This window comes from Photinus pyralis, unplaced genomic scaffold (assembly GCF_008802855.1).
Source record: "Photinus pyralis isolate 1611_PpyrPB1 unplaced genomic scaffold, Ppyr1.3 Ppyr1.4_LG5, whole genome shotgun sequence".
Lineage (NCBI taxonomy): Eukaryota > Metazoa > Arthropoda > Insecta > Coleoptera > Lampyridae > Photinus > Photinus pyralis.
This window is the reverse complement of record NW_022170596.1, coordinates 41,430,258-41,457,826: the sequence shown is the minus strand read 5'-3', so window position 1 is coordinate 41,457,826 and position 27,569 is coordinate 41,430,258. Positions and strand designations below refer to the sequence as shown.

At 36.2% G+C, this 27,569-nt stretch overlaps 1 protein-coding gene across 2 annotated transcripts in view; it reads left to right on the top strand.

Annotated features, from left to right (window-relative positions):
* LOC116171272 (uncharacterized protein PF11_0213) overlaps nt 1-26,355 on the top strand; it is a 46,023-nt gene extending 19,668 nt beyond the window's left edge. Inside the window, exons 3-8 of one of the 2 annotated variants that reach the window (XM_031488011.1) lie at nt 4,415-5,881; nt 8,881-8,978; nt 20,557-20,674; nt 20,729-21,051; nt 24,868-25,142; nt 25,196-26,355. In XM_031488011.1, coding sequence (XP_031343871.1) covers nt 4,415-5,881; nt 8,881-8,978; nt 20,557-20,674; nt 20,729-21,051; nt 24,868-25,142; nt 25,196-25,349 — 2,435 coding nt within the window. In that variant the 3' untranslated portion in view covers nt 25,350-26,355. The remainder of the gene's footprint in view (nt 1-4,414; nt 5,882-8,880; nt 8,979-20,556; nt 20,675-20,728; nt 21,052-24,867; nt 25,143-25,195) is intronic. The other variant, XM_031488012.1, reaches the window with a different exon arrangement.
* The last annotated feature ends 1,214 nt before the right edge of the window (nt 26,356-27,569 follow it).

Genomic DNA, 27,569 nt, shown 5'->3' with positions numbered 1-27,569 from the left:
GGACCTACTGATCGGATTTGAAAAATAAAAACAGAATGAACATGGGTTTCGAACTATCTAACGTTTACCACCCTCTCCCATTTAAATTTCTAGAGTGAAATTCACCCCCTTTTCAGGGTTGAAGTTAAGTAAATAGTATTTAATTTAGATGTCCTCCTCGAAACTAAAATTGACGTGTTCAAGCGTTTCTGGCAAAACTGTTGTTAAGCGAGCACAATTGGCATTGACTGTTTTCAGTGGGGCATATGGGTATATATAAAAACTTATATACAGGGTGTCAATTTTAAAACCTGCAATCGGCCATATTTTCCAAACTAAAGAAGAGATTGAAAATCGCGCAAAACTGTTTCGGAGGTATCAAGGGGGAACCAGAATGACGTCATGAGTGACAACCCCCCCCCCACCCCCTTAATCCCCCAGCCCCCCCCCTCTTCAAAAATCCTAAATGGAAACCCCATACTTGTGACACGTCGTTGGAAAGCTACTAAAAAATGCTTTCCAGTGGTACCAATAAAGTCAATATGCATTGAGACAATTGAAAAAAAATGTAATAATTAACAAAAAAACACTAAATGTTGACATTAAGGGATTTATGGCAAATTGACCAAAAACTTCAACCTGAGCTGCTTCATTAATCAATCTTGGTTGCGATGTGTCACAAGTATGGGGTTGCCATTTAGGATTTTTGAAGAGCTGAGGCTGAGGGGTTAAGGGGAGGTGGGGGGTTATCACTCATAACGTCATTCTGATTCCTCCTCGATACCCCCGAAACGGTTTTGCGCGATTTTCAATATCTTCTTTAGTTTGGAAAATATGGCCGACTGCAAGTTTTAAAATTGACACCCTGTATGTGGGAGGGTACTGACACACACGTGGTCTAGCGTTGCCAGATCGCTTGCAAAATTGCTAGTTTCATTACATTTCTGCCACACCTCGTATTTTTAGTTACAAGGGATACAGAAAAAGGTTTTATACAAAAGTTTTGTTATTGTGATTATTGAATAATCTGACGTTCTCAAAATAAATATACGGGGTCAGCTAAAAAAGTTATCGAGCCTAACCCCATTTTTTAAATAGAGCGCCCTATATAATATTGTTATGTTTATCTAAAAATATAGCACGCTAGTGATAAAATTCAAAAAATTTTCACGCGATCCAAAAAAAATCAAGGTTTAAAAAAGTCAAACAATTCAAATTGAAATTTTGTTGAACCCTTTTTCATTCTTCTTGAACCAATATTGAATTTTTGGACTTTTTACCACCTGCACACTACTAAGGGAGATATTGCATTGAGGTAAAAAAGACCCTCCACTTTTTATAGAAATACACGTCTTAAAGCACCAGGAAATCCGAACCAAACAGGATCTCGATTATGTCGACCTGTCGGTCCGTCTGTCGGTATGTTGGTCGGTCCTTCTGTGGGTGTGTCTGTCGGTCAGTTGTAATTGGACAGTTTCTACTCTATCCAATAGTCTCGTCACGGGTCTCATGCAAAACTCTCCCAAATTTATCGATTTGGCTTAATTCTTGATTTCTTTGGTAAAAAAAATGACTAATTCTTGCGAGAAAGGTCCAGATATGATGTGCGACCATTTTTAATTTTCAGACAAAAAATCAAAAGTTTTACGTTTAGAGACTCGTTCGAAACATTTTTTATAATATGCAGTTTATTTTATATTTATACCTAAATTTACTTACCATTTCTACGTGGATCTAAAATAAAAGTAGGTATCTAAAGGTACAATACTACTCTTCCTTATACATTCTTTATTTTATTTTTTGGTCTTTATTTTTAAGTGGGCGGGGTATCGGCCAAGGCTGCTCTACCAATCCAACCGACTATACATTTACAAATATCCATGCCCGAAACCGGATTCGAACCAGGGACCCTGTACCATAGTCGAGCTTTTACGCCATTGCGCTACACAGATCGGCGTTTGTAGGCGTATTCTGAGAATAATTAATCGAGGAACATATACGTTATGCTTATATATTAGGATTGGCCTGTACAATACTTCTTCAAGAAAAAAAACGTTTATACAGCGCTGATTTATTTTTCTAAATAGAACTCTCTACCCCGTTACATCACTCTCTGTAATTTCCTATCGTAAATCTCCAGTGCTCAAAGTCCATGCTCAAATCGTTCGAGATATCGTATAACATGCCCCTCTCCCCTTCCTCTTCAAAAATCGTTAATAGTGCTATACGACGGCTTACCTGAAGTTTAGAACAAATAAAAGCTACTTGACTAATGACTTTGCTGCAACCAAAAGTTAACCCCGGGGTTTTCGAGTTGGCAAACTTAGATCCATCATATCCATACATATCTGGGGATCCTTGAATCTAAAAACAACAAGATAAAAGATCCCTTTTGCTTATTTTTTTCATTTTATTTTTCTTCTCCTTTTGTCCCACGCCATTTTTTTATTCGTGCACAGGCGGGAAAGGCAGACACGTGGCACGTGGTAAGAGACGACTAATCAACGGTGGAATGACCCACTATGGATGTAATAATATCAAAGGAGGTTTCGTATCCTGCTTGATGGGTTCATATTGCCTCAATTTGGTGATCACACCGTTTGTGAGGTCCAACCTCGTCCAAAGGGTCCGCTTTTTGATTTATGGTGGGATCCATGTCACTGTCCTTAACTTCCTCCAGGTCGACATCTGTGAAATCGTCCTCACCCCCCTCGTCCAGCTCAATTGGTACGATGTTGTTGCAGCTGATTCCACAGTTTCTGCAAATATTGGTGCACCTCAACTTTGTCCTCTTTTGCAACTACACATAAGATGAAGCAAGGATGGTGGTGCCCAGTCGTTCTCCATAGCAACGAAAATGAGGCCCACGTCAAAAGGGGCGGAAAGTCGCATCACAGTCGGTAAAGGCTCACTCATAAACAAGACGAACTTTGCATCGAACTGCTAGGATGATCACTAATACATGCAATCCCCTTTGCCGTTCGTGCTTGGTCTCTGAAGGTACAAGTTTTTATTTGAATGAAGGCCCACACATCAAACAAGTACATCCACATCCTCATTGATGACAATATCAATGTCAAACGTTGAGAGTTGAGCCAACGCAGTGCTTACAATGAGAACATCTGCATCTTCAGCAGCCTGGTCCGTTTGAACTGATGCTGCTTCCCAATGTGTTCATAATTTGTCAATGGGACGGCTCATATTTATGTCACTCCCTAGGAATCTTTGTTGCGAGGCATTAGGAATCGTATACATGGATACTATCTTGGTAGTTTATGAAAAAGATCTATGAGCTTCTCACCACATAATAGTATATTAAGTATGGAGAACGGTAAGGGATTTTTACCGTTCGAAGACAATTGTTTGGAGGAGGAGCGGAGCTACGACTCCAATTATTGTCTGAGAACGGTAACCCTTAACGTTCGACGTGCTTATAACATTTTTTGCGCGATCGAAATTAAAATTATGCAACCAATATAAATATGCACTAAGAAATTAACGAGCAGAATAAATCGAAATGATCGAAGTGGTATGGGTACATCACTAGGTAACCAGTTTAAATGTCAAAATTGAAATTAATAATTTCATAAAAATGTGCATGTGTCTGATGTAGTTTACTAGCTTTGCACTTCCTTTATGACTTTATGACGTCTTGCTATAGGAAACAACAGCACAAATTGTACGTTTATGTACCTAACAATAATTAAAGATTAAATGTAATGTAAGACTTGGTGATTTTTAAAAAGGCGTCGGTAAGTATTTTTGCTGTTCTGTTTTTAGAAAGTAATTTTGGCGTCGTCGTAATCATAGCAACTGGTAAATTCTACGTACTGTCATGGAAACACCCATGGTAAATAGTCAGAAATGACCGATCGCGCAAAAAAGACAATAATGCTCTTGAAAGTTAAAAGGCTTCGCTCTAAAACGAGACAGCCGTTCTGGTTGCTCTTATCCTTTTCTGAAACAACTTGTAAGCTACAATTCATCTTTCTACACTTGTGAATAGTTACCTACTTCTTTGCATTTCCTTAAAAACCAAATGTGTTCTATCTGTTTCTTTCATTTATACTTTGTTTACGATGTACGGACGTTTGAAAACCTTTGTTTCGCCATTTCCGACAAAGTTGAAAAAAAGAGAGATAGACTGTTTTTGAGCGAAAAACTGAAACTGCCAAAATTTCGAGGTTTCTCAGCCACCAAAAGTTATTCCCGGGACTTTCAAGTTTTGGCGTAACGTGACTCATTCAAAATATATTTCAGAAATGGTATGTGACGGCGTCTTATTGTTAAAATATGGAATACTTATCCTGATATAATATCAAATGGCGCATTACGAATTATGCTTAATCGCTGCCATCTCGATAGTATGTACCTAATGTAATAATGTAAAATACCAAGGTGTAGTCAATTTCCAAAATTCCCATGTATGTTTCAGACGTACATCAAAGCAACTCATCAATCGACGCGTCCCCACAAGATGAAGATCGTGGTTTCGACATTTCCGACTCGGAATCCCTTTCAGACGAAGGCAACCTAAATACACGAGAAACTCTCCAGCGACGTGGAATCGTGAACCCCAACTACCCGGGATTTCAGCATCTCGCCCACACTCTCGATTACACAATTAAAACTTCGTCCGACACCGATTTCACAGACGACGATTTTGATTACGATTCTTCAACCACTAAATTAACTGCCGAAGAGAACAATATCAACAATAATAACGAGGATGTGGAGTATAAAATTGATAGTGTAAATCGTTTGGATAGTGTCGAGAACATTCAGAAAGTGTTTTATGATAAACCCGTGTTTAATATTCCATTAAATCTAAAAGGTGAAAATTGTGAATCTGAAGAGGCGAGTGCTACTAATTCAAACTCAAATCAAGGTAGCGACGACGATTTTGAAGTTGCCACTCCTCACAGCATTCTGTTTAACATTCACTCTGATGAAATTGCGCTCAATAAGGATGAAGGGTTAGAAAGCCACGTTACCGTCGATGATTTAACGGGCGATTCGTCAGATTCATCCAATCTGCCTGTCTCGTCACAAACCGAAATTGTAAACAAAAACCAAATTGAATTTGCTCTCGAACGCGTGATTGAAAACGAATTAAAGGAGGCAATAGAGAAGCTGTCAACCACCAGTAATTTAGAACCATCCGCAATTAAATATAACATAGAACCAAATACAGATCAGCCGTTTAATAAAAGTCAAGAACAAATTGTTGTCAAATCAGTGAACGTCGAAGAAGCCCCGACAATAATTCAAACGGCAAACATGGCCGCAATGTCTTGCATGCACCTTCCCTCGGCAAACGTTAAACCGCTGACCAAATCGGACAGCTTTAAGGAAAATATTAAAATCGCCGAAATCGAAAGCCTAGATTACGCTAAAGATGCCTACAGTCGTAAAATATCGGACGCGTTTTTATCCGAAGTCAGCGAAGACTTGGGGGGCGTTCTACAGGTAGCATCAAATTTTTTTAATTCCGCCGATTTGAACGCGAACTCCAAAAAAATCCACGAACCGCAAACGATGGAAGTGAAACCTTGGAAAACGAGACGGGATTCTAATAGAGACGTCGAGGAATTCGAGGAGATTACTAGAAATAAGCGATTTAATGAGAAACTGGACGGCTACAAAGGCGACGAAGTGGAAAAGTTCTGCAAGGAAGACAAAACAAAGGATGACAAGGAAAAAGATGAGGATACGGTTATTCCGAGGAAAAAGGAGAAAATTGAGACGACCTACATTAAAAAACGTCGCGATTATAATCAACAGTTTGGCAGTCTAATTACTGTGCCGAGAAGGGAGTTCGGGGGCAAAAGTAGAGATACGGTCAACAGGCGGTCAACACCTACCATTAGAGATAAAAAGAAGCAATCTCCTGAAAGTTTAGGTAAGTTCTTTTGCCGTTTGTATTATAAATTCACCCCTGCATAGGGTACGCAATAGTTAATTCTCGCCCGGTTATTTAATACTCCGTCCGTGGGGGTTGATATATAATGTATGGGATAATGTGTTGTAATGGTAAGTGTTACCACTGGTTGGATTAATTAATGTTCTTGTATATGCCAAGAATTTGATATGTTCAAATGCCATTCGTCCCAACCGCATTATGCTGGTATTCGCTCTTGAAGGTGCTTCCCGTTAATTTATTTAAAGTCTCAAGTACAAATTGTGCTTTAATTTTTAAATAGTGTTGGTTATTGCATAATTTGATAGTGTATTTTGTACGCTACTGTTTCCCAACATTAGGGAACTCCATTTCGATACTTGGTACAATACCAAATCAAAGGGCGTGTTTTAGGTGGTTTACGAACGCAGAGTGAACTAAAGTCAAAATTAAATACGAATCAAGCAGATGGCGTTAATGTCTTACAACCTAAGAATCATCAGTATGCAAGCTTTAGAACTTTTTTTTATTATTTATTTATTTCCTGCTTATGAAGCAATTCTGGTTGGATACCGCTTTTAAAACAGTGAAAATCAGAAGGCCAAAAAGCTTAAGCCCCTTCTAAATTAAGCGTTCACCTTTTAGACACCTCCGCGAAATGGGGAAATGGTATAAGTACGGGAAACCTAAGCAACCAGCGTACTACTTTCGATGCGCTCCGAACATTTCTGTAATTAATTACGCCCATCTCGACTTAATCGGAGTCTGTTACTGTAACTCATTTAATTAATTACGATTACTTATGCAAATGGACGGGGTAAAATTCCAAAGTTCTGCGATGCAATTAATACCTATGGTCAATTGGAATGGCAGGTCAAACGGCGCTATCTTCGATATCTAGTAATCTTTACGTAAACTCCACGGTATCGACAGGTTTTAAATTCGTTTTAAATTAACATAGGAAATAAAAACCTGCTAACAATGGCTTAATGTGTCTGTAATTCTAAAATATTACTTTGCTTCGTCTAAATGATAAGAGCTCGGACTCAACAAACACAATTGAAATCTCTTGACGGGAAGGGTTGCAAACTGCGGATTAATTGCAGTGTTATTTACGGTAGCGGCCCCTGAAAGACAACTCTATAAATACAAAAACTTTCGCAGCGACATTTTTCATAACGAAGTGCTCAACTTAAAACGCTCCCATAAAAGATATAGTATATGTAATATGCCACAAAACGAACGACAAGGCAGGGCATGATTGACAGGATTAGGGATGTTATCCAATGTCCGAGACTTGAAACCTGCATTAACCAGGAGGACATATTTTCGAACATTTATTTAGAAGAAAGGATTCTTCAAAGAGATTTAAAAGACTAGCAGAGGTAAGCATAGGACATTATTACCAAAAGTTGAAGGGTTTTTTAAGTTTTGTGAGAATCAAAATTTGGGTAGTAATTTTGACAATAAACTGACACTTGAAAATGCCAAATTTTTCTTAAAAATCATTAATCATTAAAATTATCTTTAAAACTACAAGTTCTTCATAATATTGACCATATAATAAAAAAGTCGTACAATTGCACGTAGAATTAAAAAATGCGTTTAAATACAGGGGGTTCCATTTACAAAAATGTACCTTTTTAGCGTCCTAACTTTGTGAACGCACTCTGTATAACGGAAAATATTTTTAAAGTTTGGAGAATATTCAACCATATCATAATACAAAAACACTATATCGAAAAATCTTGTCTTCAAGGCATTAAGCTACTCCGCGCAATTGTTGACTCATTCTGGACGTACCATTTTTCTGCAAAACGTTCCTCCAGACCAAATAATTTTATACATAGTTTTGACAGTGATTTGCAACATTCAATTCTATAAGCCTTCGTTGTACTAAATTTCTATTTTGTATGAGAAATACATTCACTTTTACTTTCAAAAAATAAAAAGTGCACTTTTGCGCTTTTCATGTCTGTCTTACTATCTGTCTGTCGAGTCACATAGGCTCCGGAACTACACTACTTACAGACTTGGTATTTGTGTCATTCAATCAGAAATTAAAAATTAGTTCATGTTTGTATTCTCATTACCGCATGAAATGTCCATAAGGGCTATTAAAATCGAAAAAACAAATTTGAAAGTGCACTCTCCGCCTCTTGCTCACAAGCGGCTTAACGAATTTTTTTTGTAATTTTTTGAATTGGTCAATTTTGGAACTTTTGGAATTGTTCGGATTTGCGCCAAGTAGACCAAGCACTTCAGTTTCGCCACAGATAAATTGGGTATTTTATCTGTGGTTTCGCGCACTTCGTACTTATATTGACTTTATTTAATGCTTGCATTTATTGTATATTATGCACACATCGTTTTCAGACCAAGTAACATTTTGGCCCTGCAAAAACATTGGCAATGATTCCTCACTTTAAAGTTGACTCAACTCGTGACGAATCCTATACCTAGAATCTACACTCATATTTAGTCTGAAATTTGTTTCATTAAAGTCTTAATCGGTCCACTGTTGGCGAAAATAGAAGATAAATCATATCTGGAACAAATTAATTATTAATTTATTCAATGCATCGTCTGCTTAATCAGTCGCAGTTTGTTTAGGTTGTGATCTTTTGACATATACACATTTCCAATTAGATCACAAATAAGATAGCGTCCATTAGCTCCATTTGCGTTAATATTTAAGGCCATTTTTGTGGTAATCTGTAGGGCAACTGAACTTTGTTCAACTTTTAATGTAATTAGTAAAGTTATTACCCTCGCTTTAATCAATGTGTATGCAAGCAATTATGTTAAATGTTATTATTAGCTTTAGGTTCTACTTATTGTTTCCCACTACTACCGGTTGGCCAAAACATTTTTGAGTAGGTCATACGTTAATCATTGACTGATATTCCAGCATAAATTACCTACTTTACGAAAATAAACATTTGCGTTGATAAGATGCAGACTTTCCTTTCTAACGATATTTCTTCTATTTTTGTTCGCAGGCGGATTCGACGTCTACAATATCGAGACGGCTATGCCAAAAATTGATCTCGATGCTATCGAAACCCACCTTCGTGCTGCACGTGAAGAGGAACGAAGGGTAAGATTTTTTCGTTACATCACTTTTAGTATAATTAATGGTTCCGATAACGTTTATGACTTAATTGAGATAAAAATAATTGGGCTTCTGTTGCGCTCGTCATTTCACGACTGTTTAGTGAATTAATTTTTAGAATGCCATATGTTGATTCATTTCTCCTACACTAATAAAAGCCGTAATGAAGACTTGCGCATGCCAAGGGCTTTAAATTACCACTTACAGCGAGACCAAGTTCAACAACGCGAATTAGTTTTGTCGAACCAATTTATTTAGATGATGCCAATGCTGACATCACTGTCCGTTTTCTGTTTCATACGGAATTCGCGAACTTTTCACGCAAGTTTGTGAAATTTCAAAATTCTGTGAGCACATTGTTATGTTGAGCAAATGGATTTCGCAGCACAATCAGTTAGAACTAAGGTACCTTTTTTGAATATATATACTTTATCAACTACCTTTCTCAGTGATTATTCAAATTGTCCCACGTGCCTGAATTTATATTTATGTAAATAATAACAATGAAATGCACTTAATGGTCCCACGTAACGTTTGGTGTTTTAACAATGGCCCATTTTCTAATAAGTGGTCAAGGTAATATAGTGAAAATATGTTTCGGACATGACGGAAGCTAATGCACTGCATACTATTTTTGCAGTACTTACGCATTGCTATTACGTTAATTTTATATAAACATTAAACATATGAATGTATTTATACGCAGTCATAGCCTTGGCATCGTACCACATATAATATGTTAAAAGTTCGTGCTATTCCAATTTTTTTTAATGGGACTCGTATGGTCTACAAGGGGGAACGGAATGCGGCTTATGTTGACACTTTCTGAATTAAACTATTAGTATACGGTCAATTTTTTTTAACTGTTTTTTTTGCAAAACTATAAAAGGTGACCAAGGTGTCTACACGCTGATTTCTTTTGAAATTTAAAAAATAATTCATTAACATACTTAACATTTGGTGAAAAATTAGTGTCTAAATTACCTAAAAAGCATAAAATCGAATCATTTAATTAATCAAAATTTCGTGTCAAGGTGTTTGTGGCTAGGTAATTATATATTTTGGCAGGTGTGAGAGGTGAGGCGGCGCAACCGAGCGTATGTCACATCCAAGAAAACGAGATTTCTCAAAGACAGCAGGAACTTGGCGAGGTCTGATACTTTATATTTATAATTTCGGTGATGCTTATTGGGAATGATATTCGTATTATGTTTATGGTTACCGTTATTTCAGCCCTTCTTTGGATAAGTAGCGGATTATCCGTGAGGCACAATATAATAGGTAGTTTAAGAGAGTTGACGGCGATGGGGACAGCATGGTCATTTTACAGTAATGAAGTATAAAAGACTGCTACTGTGGGTTATTATTATCCTGTTAGATTGAGTTATGCCATAGATTAAAAAAAACATTAATCTCAGGTTATGTTAAATGTGATATTATTTATTCAAGCTTATAGGTAAGGTAGTGCTCTGATGATGTGACGGCGTATTTTTTCTACTTTCTCTTCTCTTCTAAATTTAAATAGCCTTTGCATCGAATAACGTTTTGTTATTTACAGTTCTCAGGTTTTATTTTATTACCTGAAAAGGTTAGCTCAAATGATAGTTAATACTTACCCTTAAATTTTAAACATTGGCCAATTTAGCAGTCACCATACCTCACCTGTAATTTAGCTGAATTGAAGCTTTCTTATACTGTTTAATAACTCAAGTTTGATACTTAATAAAGAAATAACCCTTCGATTGATTTCAATGGACTTGATATCAAATAAAAGTCTATTCTGTTCTACTTGGTTTCAGTGTAACACTTTTCAAACGATAATTGAATAGTAACTTCTGAGCACAAGAAATTTTACCTGTTTTCTATTTATTCCTCTGTATTTTGTTTAATAAAAACTAAATGAAAAACCGATAAAATCGATACTTCTATTGCTTGCGCTAGATTTCGTCAATTAAACGACTTTCTTTGCTTTTACTATTGTTCTTCGACACTTTTTAACTGCTAACTTATTGACAAGAATTTAAAATAAATCCATAATTATGAGCTATATAACGTGTTCATTTCTTATTTATGGAGATATATTTTTTAAATGTAACCACACGTTTTTCTAATAACAACAAGCGTATCGCATATTGTAAAAATCAGATGTGCGCAAACTACACAATATCAACTTTCTTTCGTAGTATGAAGTTCGCCATAGTAGTTTGTTATGTTAATACGTTGAGAAATTAATTAATTAAAAGACAAACTAGGATTTTTTACTATGAATAGTTTCTACGGGCGATCGGTAAAATAACACCCGAAATCGATCGCGCATAGAAACTATTCATAATAAAAAATCCTAGTTGAAACTTGAAACTTTGACAATTGCCTGGCGTTGTGTCTTTAATTAATTAATTTCTCAATGTAATCAACTTTCTTATTTATAGATATTTTTAGCGCATTTTTTAAGAATAAAAAAAATGTGCTATTGTTTGAGTTTTGTCCGTCCGTCCGGACCCACTTCTTCCGTTTCGAACTACTTCTAGGGGAATGGTCCTCAAGTACTGGAATTGTTTGCAGTAGGTATGCCAGGCGGTCATCAAATTTCGCTATCTAAAAGGGGGGCCCCCCACGAATTATTTCCTGAGATACTGTTTTTGAAAGTAAAACGTGCATAACTTTAACATACGACAACCTATTGGTCTCAGATTTTTCATACGCAGTGGTGCCAACTTGAACTTTAGAAAAAGGGGGGAGGGGCGGGTAAACACATGTTCTACCCTTCATGGTATTCTCATGAAAGGTCTCATCGAAATAAATTGGTTTGTACAAACTATAACTTTCCCGTGCGACTCTTTTCGAGATCATCTCGGAGATCATTGAACGACGGAGCCTGGGGGAGGGGGGGGGGTTAAAAATTAATGTTATCTCTCATTGTATTCTAGAAGGGAAAGGGGAGGGGGGAGTGGAACTAGTTTTATCACTCATGGCACTCTAATGAAAGGTCTCAACGTAAGGAATTAATTTTGTACCAACCATAGCCCTCCTTCTCGACCTCTTATCGTGATCGGGTATATTCCCTTTATTCCTCAAGAACGGATTGTCGGAAGAGGTATTGCGCCTCTTTTTCGCCGAAGCAGTTCTTTCAATGCCTGAATAGTTCTTGGGCGGTTACTGTGAAACACTTTCGTTTTTAGGTATCCCCAAAGATAAAAGTCGCATGCGCACAAGTCGGGGGAACGAGATGGACAGGGAATAGTGCCGTTCTTATTCATAAAACGACCTTAAGTAAATCTATTGACACTCGTAGTCGTAGTGTGTGGCATGTCGCACCATCTTGTTGGAAAATCATTATTTCATATCTGTTGTTCTCTATTGCAGGGAATCATATTGACGTTACGATCAGATTTCACTGGTACTGAGCTTCCAACTTCGTTCTTAAAAAAATAAGGGCCGATTGTCTCTAACGAAGAAACCGCACACCTCACGGTTATTTTCTTTGAATATGGGGGTCGTTTATGTAATTTTTTGGATTATTGTCTCACCAACAACGAAAATTTTGCTTTTTGACAAAACCACTCAGATGAAAGTGGGCTGCTTCATCACTCATCCAAAGATTCAGCAGCACGTTATCGTTTTCATTGATACGGTCTAACATTTGTTAAAACCTCAATCGTTGTTCTCCCGATCAAGTATACATGATAACGTCCCACTCGTTGACGAACCCCTTCCACCTACTTTCTCAGGTGTAGTGTTCCCAAATCGTCCCGTTTCATTAGTTGACTTTGTACGTACGTTGTTTTTGTACTTATATCAAAATGCGATCGCCCTCAAACCAATGTTTTAACTTGTTTTTTATTGAATTTATAAATACCCCCTACCCTTGCTGGACACCTTATATTATAAGGAAAAGGAATGGAGTAGAAAAGTCAGATGAAGCAGAGAGCGGTTTCAGGAAAGACCGAAGCACACAGGATGATATACAGTGAATTTTTTTAAATGCGAACATAGGAGTTTGCATGCAATGTAATTTCCCCATGTTCGATTTTAAAAAAAAAACACATAAATATATTGAGTAGTTCAAATGAGTAGTAGATACAATTGACAGCTGTCACATTTTTAAAAATACCGCCGTCCAATTTAATTACGAAATCGGTTAGGTTATTGCTTAGAATGTCAAGGAGGACACTTCGAACATTTATTGTAATTGTTTTCGGTATTTATTTTCTTATTTTCTTCATTTATGTATTGAATAGATCAAATTAGTAGAATACTAGGTGCACATGACCTACAAATAATTGCAGGTTGGTTCACAATGAGTTGTGGTGTCAGTGCGTGGTCTGTGAGGTCAAGTTATCGTAAGTTTAAGAAAAATGTACCCTAAAGTTGCTATGGCCTCACATGGCTTCTTTAAAAAAATCTTACCGAGTGCTCTTCATCATAAAGACTATAGAGTTGCTGTTCATAGTCACACAAGTTGCGCGATTAATGTGAACCGCGCACACCTCATAGATTGATGTGTTTTTTTAAAAATCGAACATAGGAAAATTACATTGCATGCAAACTCCTATATTCGCATTTAAAAAAAAACTCACTGTATACTATAAAGCAACTAATATCAGAAAACCAGCAAAACCATTATGGAAAACCTTCAAAAAAAAGAAGCGTGCAGTATAAGCTTCTATTAGGTATTTTATCAAGAACTTATATTCCAACACAAGGAAAAGTTGTGAGCCCAATGCTATATTTATATTAGTAAAATAGCACAGATAAATCTGTGGTAATAGGCCATGTAATTAAGGCAACAAAGACAAAGTACAAGTGGATATAGTTAGTATAGGACTCGCAGAACACTTAATGATGTGCACGAATTCCAAAAAAAAATACAGAAGAAGTTGAACAGATGGAGACAGGGGCTAAGAAAGCGAAGAATGAGACTAAATACTAATAAGAGTAAAGTAATGGGAGTGGAATAAGAAAACAAGCAAATGGACATACACAGTGAAACGAAGTCCCGACAGTACCTTCCTAGGGGGGAAAGAAATAAACGGCAAAACAATTCGTAAGACAATTTTTAGTTCAATTAACTATATACTTAACATTAACAAGTTCTTGGTATGAAAACGAAAGGTGAAGAGTATTCGCAGAACCCATGGGATACAAAATGAAACTGTGCGGGATCGGGAAGTAGAAGGCAAACCTGCAAAGAATGAGAAATAAAGGATGACCGAGAAAAACATGGAACTAACGAGATCACACAAGCATTACTGAAGAAAGGCTTTCGTGGACAGAATGAACGAGCACCTTTATATACGCGCTGGTGCACGAGTCCTAGTACGCACAACAAGTTTCCCAATATTACTGAACTTTACATACAGGGTGGTGCCTAGCGCAACGCAGCATAGGGATTTCAATGGTAATTTCTTTATAGTCAATTACTAGCTCCCCTAATTATTTTAGAGCAAAAGTCTAAATACGTTTTTTTAGAGAAAAAAATAATGCATCTGTTCATACTTTTAGTTATAATTTTCCATTTTTCAAAACCGTAGAAATCGACAAAATAAAAAATTACATTTTTATAAATCAGTAATGCTTTGGAATCTTTTAACAAACTACAAGCGCATCGCATCTAAGTTATCGTTGTTTGACGTCGAACGATTTTCATATTTAATTCTGTTACAACTATCCGATTCTAGAAAAAGCGGCAATTGGGTAATGTTTTTTTAGAGAATGTATGCTGCATCTGCATCAGATACTATTTGTTTATCAGAGAGAATCAGAGTACCTACATAATCGAAGAAAAAAAACTGATTTGAAGAAGATTTGTTCCTAAACTTATATTCGGATTTTCCGCTACTGCAGCCAAAACGTTGAATGTATTGTCGTTTTCCTGATGGTTTTGACGGACATTTTGAACGTTATTGCACTTGCAGTTCTTTAACTAATTTATAAACAAGTATAAATTTAATATACGTCAAAGGCAAATAATGAAACGTGATCGCTGTTTTCTTAGCTAATTCCAAGGCATATTTGATTTATTGTAAAATGAACCTTTTTATTTTGTCGATTTCTACGGTTTTGAAAAACGGAAAATTATGAGTAACAGCATGAACAGATTCAGTATTTTTTTCTCTAAAAAAAACTTATTTAGACTTTTGCTCTAAAATAATTAGGGGAGCTAGTAATTGACTATAAAGAAATTACCATTGAAATCCCTATGCTGCGTCGCGCTAGGCACCACCCGGTATATTTGGAAATGTAATTTATAGGAAGTGTACTCGGACAGTGTTTATTACAAAGGCTATTGTTTGCAAATGTACAATAACAGAGCACTCTACGAGGATTATTTTTTCAATACATTGAACATTGCGAAACATGAAAAAACAAAATTATAGGGATTACGATTGAGATGTGGAATAAGCTCAATTACACATTGTTTTGTTACAAAGGTAAACAGTGGATATAAATAGATCTACTGTTAAGATAATATGTACCTATCGAAAATTTCGTAACCTCGCGTGTATAGAGAAAATTGGGGAGATTAAGCAATACGTAGGTAGCTATCATACACAAAGTACTCTAAAATTTCTAGTAATAACTTTACCAGATATATTAGATAACGGTAATCTGCCAAATATTATATAAGCCGGCGGCAGTAATCGAGTTTTTAGTTAATTGTGACAACAAAAAGTGCGAAAATGATGATGATGGAATGTATTGTCAATCCTGTACATCAAAAGTTCCAGCCGTACGCAGTGGTACGTTTTTAGCATTATTTAGCCTTTTTTTTCATCCCCTTCCATTACCGCATTTAACACACCAACAGCATGGCCATGTAAAACAATCCAACTTTCGCTGTTCCGGTTGTTGCACATCTAAAATAAAATTTACATTAATACAATACTCATTAAAAGAGATTTAGTGTTAGTCTTTCGGAAGTCAATCGCTCGAATGTTGTGCGTTGCAGTAAACTGTTTTTGACGACACTTTATATTGTGGTGAAGTGGCATACTGTATACTGACAAAATGATCTCACACAAACGGAAGAGAGATTACAAAAAAGATACCATTTATTTTAGAGATTTGTATACGTTGACGTTTGACAGTGGTGAAACATTGGAATCTTTGGGGGAGATTGTAAGTTAACATTTCAATTTTTTTAAGTACCTACTAGGTGATCCAGTTTGGCTTAGATCTCTATTACTTTAACATGTGTAGATACACTCGTACATCATAGCAAAGACTAGGAGGATAGTCTTTGATCATAGTCATCCTATAAGTACAACATCATTTGCAAACGGAAGTAAGCTGGCTTATGAACCGTATACGTCAGTAGCGTAATTTTTATATTTCATTTTCCATAATTACCTACTTTTTATGTTGATGCTCGCTTGAAATAACGGATAGTTACTTGAACCGCATCAATCATCAATAAGTACAAGTTTTATTGGGGGCACATTTATAGTGTTTGCACTAATAGTTTTAGCACAAAGTTCTACAATGTGATTTTATAGCTAATAATATTTTACAGTTGAAAGGTCTTTACCAAGACGATTTATCGACCACTAAAACTTACCGCAAGGTTGGACTCCTTACACCCTAATGCATAAGATGAGAATGTTTCATATGAGCCGCCAGCTTTTAATTTATTTTACTGCTTGGGATATCGCTATCCCTATCGTTACCTATTGCCATATCCATTTCATTTTTTTAGACAGTTTTAATTTACTTTTATATTTAATCTCTAATTTAGGAAACGAAAGTTCGATTTTTAATACTGAACTATTTATTTACTAATTTTTGGTTTCTTTTTACTAAACCACCTGGTTTTTTTAATTTCAGGGATTAAATTTTAATCCTTGTACCATAATCAAATATTACGTTGTAACAATTACTGACGCATTATTTTTTAATACTTTTTAGGGTCAATATTAATAATGAATACTTAAAAAAATAATGCATGTATCCATACAGGATTGCGCTTCTTTTACTACCCTCAGACTGCAGTAGATCACTCGACTTGGTCTCGTGGTTTAAAAATAAATTGGCAGATAATATAGGTAATATTCTTCGCAAAAATACCATGATGGTCTTACGAAACTGAGGTTGACAAATCGCTAAAATTAACTTATTTTATCTGTGAAGGACTTTTGTTTTACAATTTATTATGACTGATCTGTATTTGGATAAACAATTAAAATTGTATTATTATCGTAATCGTACACTTTGGCGCACGCCAGCAATTGTCACTCTCCTCAAGTGTGACGGTGTAGTAATTCGTTTTTTTTTCACGTCAAGAGTTTTGTTTATAGAAAGTAGATTATTAAACAATAAATCCTTCAATTATTATTCGTTATCAATAGAAGGATGTAAAGATAATAACGTGATGTTTTCAAAATATTTGCAAATCATGGTGATGAAGTGTACCTACCTTTTCCGCCGTAATGTACGATAACTACTCACTCAAAACAATGGCGAAACGGGAAATTCGATGGACGTGCTTGTTTAAAATTTCTAATCCATTTTCATTTACTTTTTTGTTTATTACTTAGTACCGTTGTGTAATAAAATCTGTAACAGAGGTTCTCCTCTTTAACTTAAACGTGTTTATCACAGTACCTACCAAACAATAATGCTACATATCATTTGCGGGTAGTAATTTTAAAGATTAACCTACCGCCTACCACTACAAAATACCCTCGCTTATAGCGATTATAGAACATTCTACGCCCATGCATATAAATCCTCTTCATACAGTTTCTTGTACGCCCTTTGATGGCTGGTCAACATGCGGTCATCCTATCGATCTTCGAATCGTGAAGTAACACCCTAGTCCCCAGCCCCAGCATAGAATGTTGTAAGGTCCAACCAATCATCTTAGGGTGAGTGATGGTTAAATTTTCGATCCCAATTTCTGTCAAGACCTTACTGTAGGGTTACTTTAGAACCAAAGTTTAGTCTCCTCAATTTTCATGAAACAGAAATTTTGGTCTTGGGTCGCTTATGATTCTCTCTAGTCGTCATTATGCGGGCTTTCATTAATTTCAAAATAAGAAAACAACCTCGACGCTACGATTTAGGTCACTTAACGATGACTAATTCATTTTTGAATTTTTAAAACGCATCTATTTTGCGTTGGTCGGGAAATAAACATTTTCCAATTGAGGCATATTTTAGTAAACATTTAGTATTTTTTAATTGCGGACAGAATAGAATAATTTATTGGTTCTAGTGTTTAACACTATTTGGCTTAGGTATCAGTCAGAAGATAATTGCTACCGTTGAGTGCAAAATTAGGGTCTTTATTCCATGTCACTCCCTACTACTATCCAAATCCAAGATGTTACGAAATTCGGGCCCACGGACAATGGGAATTAATTCTGAGACAAAACTGCAGAATAGAAAACTCTATTACTCGTTTGCGAACAGACAAATATTTTTCGAGATATGAGGTTGCAGAAAAAGATTTTCTAAAATCTAGATGATGTCGCAGGGTCCAATTTTGCTTTAAATGCGCGACAACATCTAAACGCGACTTTTCCTGCCCTGGGGAATTTTTTGTTACTCAGCTCGTATTGATAAACCAGACTTTTCATCCGGCTCATATTCAATAGCACTGATTCTTGAACTCGTAGAAATCGATTGGCGAAGATTTGACATCGCTGTGTCTTTTCGTTTTGAGTTAGACGAGGAACAGACGCACAGGAAGACAAAACCATCACATAAGAGCAATTTTTATTCTTTGGAAATACCTAATTACATTGTTTTACCCTACTCTACATTCAACATTGTAATCAATAACATTATGGTTGGTAATTTGTTATAGTATTTTGAGTAGAAAAATTATGCAGAAACAGTTTAATGTTACAATTTGCCCTCGAATTTGCCTTACGCACTGTAATTTTTATCACCCGCACGTTAGTAAGGGAGGTATTGCATTGGTGTAAAAAATGACCCCCCACTTTTTTACGGAAATACACGTTTGGAAGCACCAGGATTCCGCATCCAACAAAATTTTGATGCTGTCGGTATGCCTGTACTGTTATTGTAACCTAATTTGGTACTTACACATATTCTTAGTCCTTAGATATAAAAGGAAGAGCTGAAAAGCTTTCGGGGAAAATCGCGCATGCGCAAGTGTGTTAAACTCTCATTAACAGCTAAACGGCTGAACCGATTGGAACCAAATTTGGTACACATATTGTTAGACCTAAAAGAACGTAGAACGCACATGCGCCGGTGTGCGGGTGGTATCTGTGCACTATAAATCACAAATAGTACATCCTTAGACTGGGGCCCTTAAGGTGCGGCGCCTGGGCTGTAGCCCCCAAAGCCCCCCCCCCCTTAATCCTGGGCTGCCCTGAAGGTACTGGCCGGGTCACCAACCTTTACTATTCACTCAATTTGAGGTGAATTTTTATCTACTTATTTTAAAAATGTGTTTGATAACTCCTCTGAGAGTTCAAAAAATGAAGAATATTAAATAATTGGTTCTACCTACATCAGTTATTAGACTTTTTGGGTGTACAAATATGTATCTACCACCTAAATTTCAATCTTGTGTACTACCTCCGCCACTACACTTGGCCAGTACACGCAAAATAAAATGTTTTTAAAAAATTATGTTTAACGCATGTAATTTGGAATAAGCCAAATATTTTGGTGATTCGCACGTCTTTTGGTAAACAATTATTATGTCTTGCATGTAATTTGATTATGATAAGGTAGGTGCAAGGACGTTAGGTAGTCGTAAACAATGATTATTTATATTTCTACACAATTACTTCTAACACAAAATTGAATAATAAATAAGGAATTGGGGGATAATTTTTTTCAAATGTGGACCGTTATGTTCATTCATGTTCTCGGAACATGGCCAAACTGCTGCTGCCCAAATTTTGACTTTATTGGAGTGTCATTTTCCATAACCTTCATCGCTTTTCTGTGTAAAATTAAATTTTCGTTACGTCATTTTATTTATCTACTTTTAATTTATGGTGGGAAAAATCAAGGGTCAATGTTAAGGATTATTTATAAATTTGGCAACGTGTTACCAACCAACAGACTGACATTGACCAACCAGATTGCGTTTATAAAAAAAAAGTTGTAACAGAAAGGTTATGATTGTTAATTTCAATTTTTAAAAAAGCTTAAACTTAATTTTGATTTTTGTACGTTAGATTTTTTAGTTTTAAAGAATGTTTGAAAACTTGTTGACCTCCTTAAAAAATCGCGCAAACACTATCAATGACAACATTAAAACAAAATCAAGAAAATTGTCAAGCAGTCTTGATTTTTTTACGAAACGAATTTACAACAAACCAAAACCAACACCTTACTACACTGTGACACCAAAAAATGAAGACTATAACGAATACCTATCACCTCGTGCCTATTCTTTAATCAGTAACGACCCCCAGTCACCATACGAAAGTGTTAATATGGAATGGTTGCCTTATCTTCCTTCGAAAATGGACGAGCAAAATATTATTGACCGATTTCTTAGTGTTATTACTATCGATGAAGTTAGTGCGTTAACACTTAGCGATGCGAAATAGTAATTGCCACTTTTCTCTTGCAGAGACGGACTGATCGTGAAGAAATTCGAAGACGACTAGCGATGGGTTCCGAAGACGACTATTATAACGACCGACCTGGACGAAAACCCAGTTTACAAGCTCGACTTCAAAGCGGTAAGGGTAAATGTTTTTTCAATCTACGCCAAACACGAATCTAATTTGTTGCTCGTTTAGGTATGAATCTACAAATTTGTTTTATGAACGAGACCGCCTCCGACACGGATAGTCCCAGTTCCGATTCAGAATGTCCGATGACGAACCCGAAGGAGCAGAGAATGTCGCCGAAAATTATTAAAACTGCACCCGTGCACCCGGAACTAGTACTTGAACCGAGTCTGCCTATTAGACCCGCCACGCTCGCAATTGGACAACCCTTATTACAGCCAGTTACCGAGCACATGACTGAAACTGATTTTTTTACGAGACAAGCGAGATTACAGACTGAAGCCCGAATGGCACTTGCACAGGCTAAGGAAATGGCGCGTATGCAAATGGAGGTAAGGCATTTGATTGGATGTAGATTAGAAATTGTGATAATGTCGTTTGCATTGGGTTGCATTTTAATCTACTATCTCGAAGGTGGCAAACAGGTGTAGCTATTTAATGTACAGGGTGTGTCATATATCGTGTAATCCAATATTGATGGTTCGAATTTTAAAACATAGGCTGTGCAAATGTCTGACATTTGACTAGAAAATCCAACATTTTATGCCGTGGTATTTTGTTCATTTTTTTTTAATGGGAACTGTAATGATGTGACCAGTTTTTTCTTTTGTTTTTTAGATGTTTGAGTGACTGTTAGACCCTTTACACTTCTGACATTACTACTACCTCTGTTGTAGACACTGGCATCATTATAGTACGCTCCCACAAAAACCACCATTATTGCTACGTTTCTTGACTGGAGCCATTAAGTTGGTTTTACGTTAGTATATGGATAATCTTTTTCTCAAATTCTAAAATAATCCTGAAGGAGGTGTGAAAGTGAAGGAGACATTAAGAAGATGCGAGAGAAGATGTCATATATATGCATGAATAAGGCATAATGTAAGTTTGAAGTATGCCTTCCGAGGGAGCAAGGGGTTAATAAGATGCGGAGGAGGGCGAGACCCTGAGTACATCTGTCTCAAAGACAGTAAATAATAAATATTAACTATTTTATTATATTATTCTACACACATAGAAAGTTTCTTTGATATTTTCCTTTTTATGAAGAGGCATGCAATTTTTTTGGTCAGTATACATTTTTGGACTCGGGATAATATTCAGCATATTATACTCCGACCTATGGGACCTAACAACCAATGGCACCCAGCTGATTATCTTAGACCAACACATGAACCCAGTAAAATTTAAATAAAAACTGTCTAGTAATCAAAACTAGACACTTCCACAATCTACGAAACCGGTTTTTGGGATAATAATAATAATAATAATAATAACAGTTTATTGCCATGAATAAAATTCATTTACGTTGGCATTGTCATGGCAAAATTGCCTAACAGTTTTTGCAAAGATTTCTATTTTTTCCACACACCTTTAGGGGCCGTCACGTGAAGTTTTTAGCAACTTTTTAATCCACCTCCCTCCCATTTGGTACGTGGTGAGGTTTAAGAATTCCCTACACCTCCTCTGTCCCTTATGATGTTTCATAATGTTTTCGAACCCCGCCCCTCCCCCTTCGAGCGTCACGTGATTAATGGACGACCCCTTAGGGTGCGCCTGGGAATGTGCCTTATTGGGATAGAAATTTGGTGCTGAGGAATTAAAAGACAAATGCAAATTTTGCGACTTTTAAACGAAACTTCCAAACGAAACATTTTGGACCTTTGTCCTATTACAATTAGAAAAGTAATGCAAATTTTGAAGCTGTTGGGGAAATGCTATTTTGGGGACGTAGCTTCCAAGCCCTTGTTTATTTGAAAAAATATAGTTTCTATTTTCTCTATCACTCAATTTTCATGACGCGCCTATAGCAAAATACTCGAAATGAGTGCTTAATGTTTAAAAACCACAAATATATCTCGAAATATATAGTGTTGATTGAAGCAGAAATTAAAAGAGAAATTCAAATTTGAATCTTTTAGACGGATTCATCTTATTTGCTGCTTATGAAATTCTGGGTGTGAGTGATCCAGGCTGAGTAGGGGAGGGATTTCTTTGGTGGGTCTCCTCTTGGGATGTTGTCTTGTTGTTGAGGTATTCAGTCCATGGCCATTTCATGGGTTTGCTTATAGAACTTCCCGACGAAGTAGAAAAGCATTCTATGAGAATCCCACTCAATCAGTTCTACAAATAATAGGGTTGATTTTACTCAAGCGCATATCCGAGTGGTTTATTAGGAGAGTCAACTGTCATAAGTGCTAACTTACTGTCATGTATATTCTTTTCACTGTTATTAAAGGGGCTTGTGAATATTAAATCGTTCTACACCGAAACGACTGCAGATTCCTAGCAGTTAGTAAGCACAGCCGACATGTTCAGCGGGAGGACCGACAGTTTAATTACAAATAAAAAACTTCTCCCCATTTATCCCGCTTAGTGTGAGAGTTTCATGGGTAACAAGCGCTTACAGAGAGTAACTGCGTTCACTGGGCATACGCATTTTATGTAGGTTTTGTTGTTTTGTGTAAGTTTGTTTTTTAAAAAATTTGAGAAGACAATCATAAATAACCTAATGTCCAGCTCCGCCGAATTGGTACGCGTTTTTGTGGAAAATAGTATATTGTTTACCAAGCACGAGAAGTGAGTTTTCGCTGACAAGTCTGAAGTGTTACTAAGTGTAAATTCCGATGTGCAAGCGGATCTCACTCGTCCGTGGTAAACACTAAATTTTTTATTAGTTTACTGGAATTTCTTGTATATAAACGGCTAGTCAACAGAGGTAGGTATGGAAATCAGAAGAGGCAGATAAGTGGAAAGGAGGCAGAGAAATAAAATTTCTCTGCCTCTTTTCCGCTTCTCTGCCCCTAGCAACGAAACGATACTTCGCTGTTTGAATAGTCCACCCGTGTGGTGCATTTCAGTTAAAACTAAACTTTGGTGCTAAGGGTCGCTGGTTCGAATCCGGGTTCGGGCATAGATATTTGTCAATGTTTAGTGGGTTGGGTTGGTAGAGCACCCTTGGCTGAAACCCCGCCCACCCAAAAATAAAAGCAAAATAAAATAAAAAATAAATAATACGATCAGCATTACTGTTTGATGTACATATAAAAAAAATTTTTCTTGTTTTTTGGAAATTTTATGGTATTTAGTCTCTTCTCATATTCTTCAATGATTTTTTGAAGGGACTACTTCTTATCGCTTGGTGTGCTATATATTTTGGAGAGGAGTAAAATAACCTCATGCCGTAAACCACAGAATATAGAGTATGATACTGTGGTCATCAAACGTAACGCTCGACAGCTCAAGATGAGCTCGACCCGCTCGATATTATTATTATTATTTTATTAAAACGTTGTGTCTACTACAAATAAAACCAACGAGGGGTTGAACCTAACCTAAAATTTTTTTTCCTATACTATACAGAACGTTACTATTTACGTGTTTACAAATCCAACACTCTGCCCCACTTTAACTCTCCGCCCCGATTAACACTGCAAAGCACTTCGCCAATGCACCACTGATCTTTAAAACTGTCCATTTTATTCATGCCTTTATGCCACGAGAAAGTTATTAAGATTTTGGTTTTAATGCCCTTTAGGTAGCCATCCCGAAGGGACGTTGGATGCGTGTCGTTTTTCATGGCGGTGATTAATTGAACATATATATAAAACTGCAGAATTAGTCAGAAAATTGATTAAAATATCACTGCGGTTGTTCTCTTTTACTCCACATTAGTCGGGTTAACACCAGTATAAGTGAAGATAAAGATAGTAATCTTACGTCTCAGTGGCCTGCCTATCGATCGCGATGTTGCGCGTTTTTTTTTTCTATAATGCGGTAAAAAGAAGGGAGCATGTGAGAGAGAAATAAGTAGTCTCTTCTGTTGGCACTCGCCCAAGTGTCACTTTCCATTTTTTTTTCATTTGCGACACTACCCCAAAATATCAAAACATTAAACAAATAAAGAAGTAGTTTGCCCCTTCTCTTTCTACGTCCTGCTTTTTGTAACGGTTGGCACTGGACGGTATTTATTAACGCCATTTTCTGCCAGTAAATGTAAATTTGACAATTGAGGATGGCGCGAATTTTTAATTTGGGTGCCATTTTGTTCTTGTAGCGAAAGATCCTGTATATATCTGAAATTTGCTGTAGTTGAGAGTTGTTTTTTTTTTATTATTTTTTGTGTAAATGCCCAATTTTCTTTACAGATTGAAAGACAACGGCAAATAAAAAGTCCAATAACCGAAATGGTAAGGCACAGTTTAGAAAAGGTCGGAATACCGTTCCCGGAAGAAAGGCGGCGTCTCTCCCGTCAAATCCTAACCGAAATGAACGTCGCGCAACTGCAAGTCATCGTCAATGATCTTCACACACAAATCGAAACCCTCAACGAGGTTCTAGTCAAATTTTTAATGGAAAGAGACGATCTGCACATGGAGCAAGATTCGATGTTGGTCGACATTGAAGATCTAACCCGCTATCTGTAAGTATATCGAATGTGCGCGTAAAGTTTACTAATTAGTTTCACATGCGCAGAGGAGCCAAAGAACAGAGACTAAAAGAGAAAAGCATTATTCAAAACAATAATATAACTCCTTTTTCGACATCACCGCCTAGATCACCTTTAGCAGCGCTTAATAGTAGCGTCAAACCCCACTTACATAGGATAGCCAATTTTGTAAAAAAGTAATTTATTTGTAGCTTTATTTAGTTTTCTTCTTTTGTATATATTCTATGAATATTATTTGTAAGGGCTTTTTTTTATAGAATGGAAATTTGTCGATATGTTTTTGCTTAACGTAATGAGTAATGGCACTTTTGTTACCTATCAATATTAATGTAGAATATTTGTGGATTATAATTTTTCATGACATATCAAAAATATGTAGAAGTAATATTTAGTATTAGTCATTTTATCTTCTAGCTTACGTTTTTAGGGATAGATTTTCTTTAATCTGTGCCATAAACTGTTTCGTTTTTGACTTTAAATTTGGAATGAAATTAATTTTCAGAGACATCCCTAAGTATGTAAGTATATTAGGTTTCTTCCATTTGGGTACAATGTTATTTGCACTAGTATTTTAAGTGCCATAGAATTCATATGAGAATTATGTAAATGAAAATTCGCAAGGACAATAATTACACTTCATCAGCAGACTAATCCATCACGTGTAGTTTTACTTGGACTTTGTCTTGTTTTTGCATATGGAAATACTCATCGGTCATGATTGAATTTCTGTACATAATACTCGTATGAAGTGATAGACCAATTTAGTTTTACTTTAAACCACAATTCCATAATCTTCGGCAGTCATTCAACTGGTATTGTAATATATTGTAAAAAAACCGCAATATACGGTAGATATCATGGATATATAGGACGTGATCTAGGCTTGTAAAATATGATATATTTTGCAACGTTTGTCTTATTTTGTCATGCCTCTAATAAACTATTTCTTAATGGCAATCTTATATAAATGTAACGTAAATGTGCCATAAAACTCGTCTTTGTCCACGCGCACCTACACTCATCTACCTACAATATTCCATTAAGACTGCAAAAATGTATCCAAAGATCTTAAAATAAAATTTGTTGTATTCGCCATTGTAATTTTAAGAGAGTTTTAAAATCTTTACTAAAGTGTAAAACGTTGTAAAAACTATCGCTTTGAAGAATAAAAATATTGAAATCGTCACATTTTGTTTTTTTTTAAGATGCGTTTTCAATGCGTTATGTTAACACTTAAAACTTCCTGCTTTCCTAAATGAGGATGAAAGTACACTAAAATAAATGTGCTCAGAGAAAAAAACAGGAAAGAATAACAAGCTGTCCAAGGCGGACAATATTTTCGAAAATGACCGGCAGCGTCACAATTCCAGCATTTTGTAGTCACATTTTTCTGTATGTTTTAACCAAGAAAATATAGGGCAATTCTAAAATTAACAATTTTTTTGATTTTCGCACTAACAATTCAAACATCCTATAAATGTCCAAGATATAGGACACCCTGTACAATGTCTGAACCAAATGAATGCAGTAACAAACTGAGACCGTTATTAGGGCAAAAAATAAATGAAGCTGTTGATTTATAATTAATTAGTAATTACTAAAACAAATTATATTAATTACATTGGTTAACATAACAGGGGGTAAGTAAAAAAACACTATACTGAAAGAAAATAAGGTATGGTAGACTATACATGACTTCAAATCTGATGCAGTGGCAGTGACCTTGGAAAGTAGTTCAAGGTTTAGCTCGAGGGTAATAGCTTTCAAGGTCATCGAACGTCAATGATCTCATTTGTGTTGTCTAATTTCACTTTCCCAAAGGTTGACAATCCCATTTTTTGCAGTGTCAAATTTTATTCACAGGATCATTAAAGATCAATGACCTCATATTTTGGGGTGTCTTATTTTGTATGCAAGGTTATCAAAGTTGAATGACCTACAATTTTGCTGTGTAATATTCCATTTGTAAGGTCATCAGAGATCAATAACCCCATTTTTTGTAATATCATTTTCATGTTCACGGTTACCTCCATTTTTTGCGTTGCAATATTTTCTATTTTCAAGGTCAGCAGAGGTCAATTACTCTATTTTGGCAGTCTCATATTTCATGTTGAAGCCCATTGTTTAGTCAAAACATCTAAAAAAACTGCAATTCTTCCACCATATATCAATCTCTGCTCGTTTCGAGAAACCATGCTAAACAATTTATTTATTATCCCTGTCTTGTTCTGAGCCCTCAACAGGCTTGCGCCCAATTACAGAGTGACCCGCATAATGCTTTTTAGGGGTGCCTCTGCAGAAGGTGCAATAACTCCCCCTGTCTATTACATAAAGCAAGGTGATAATGCTTAATCTCTGTTAAATTTTGCCAACCAACCGAACATGGATTTTCTAAAAAAT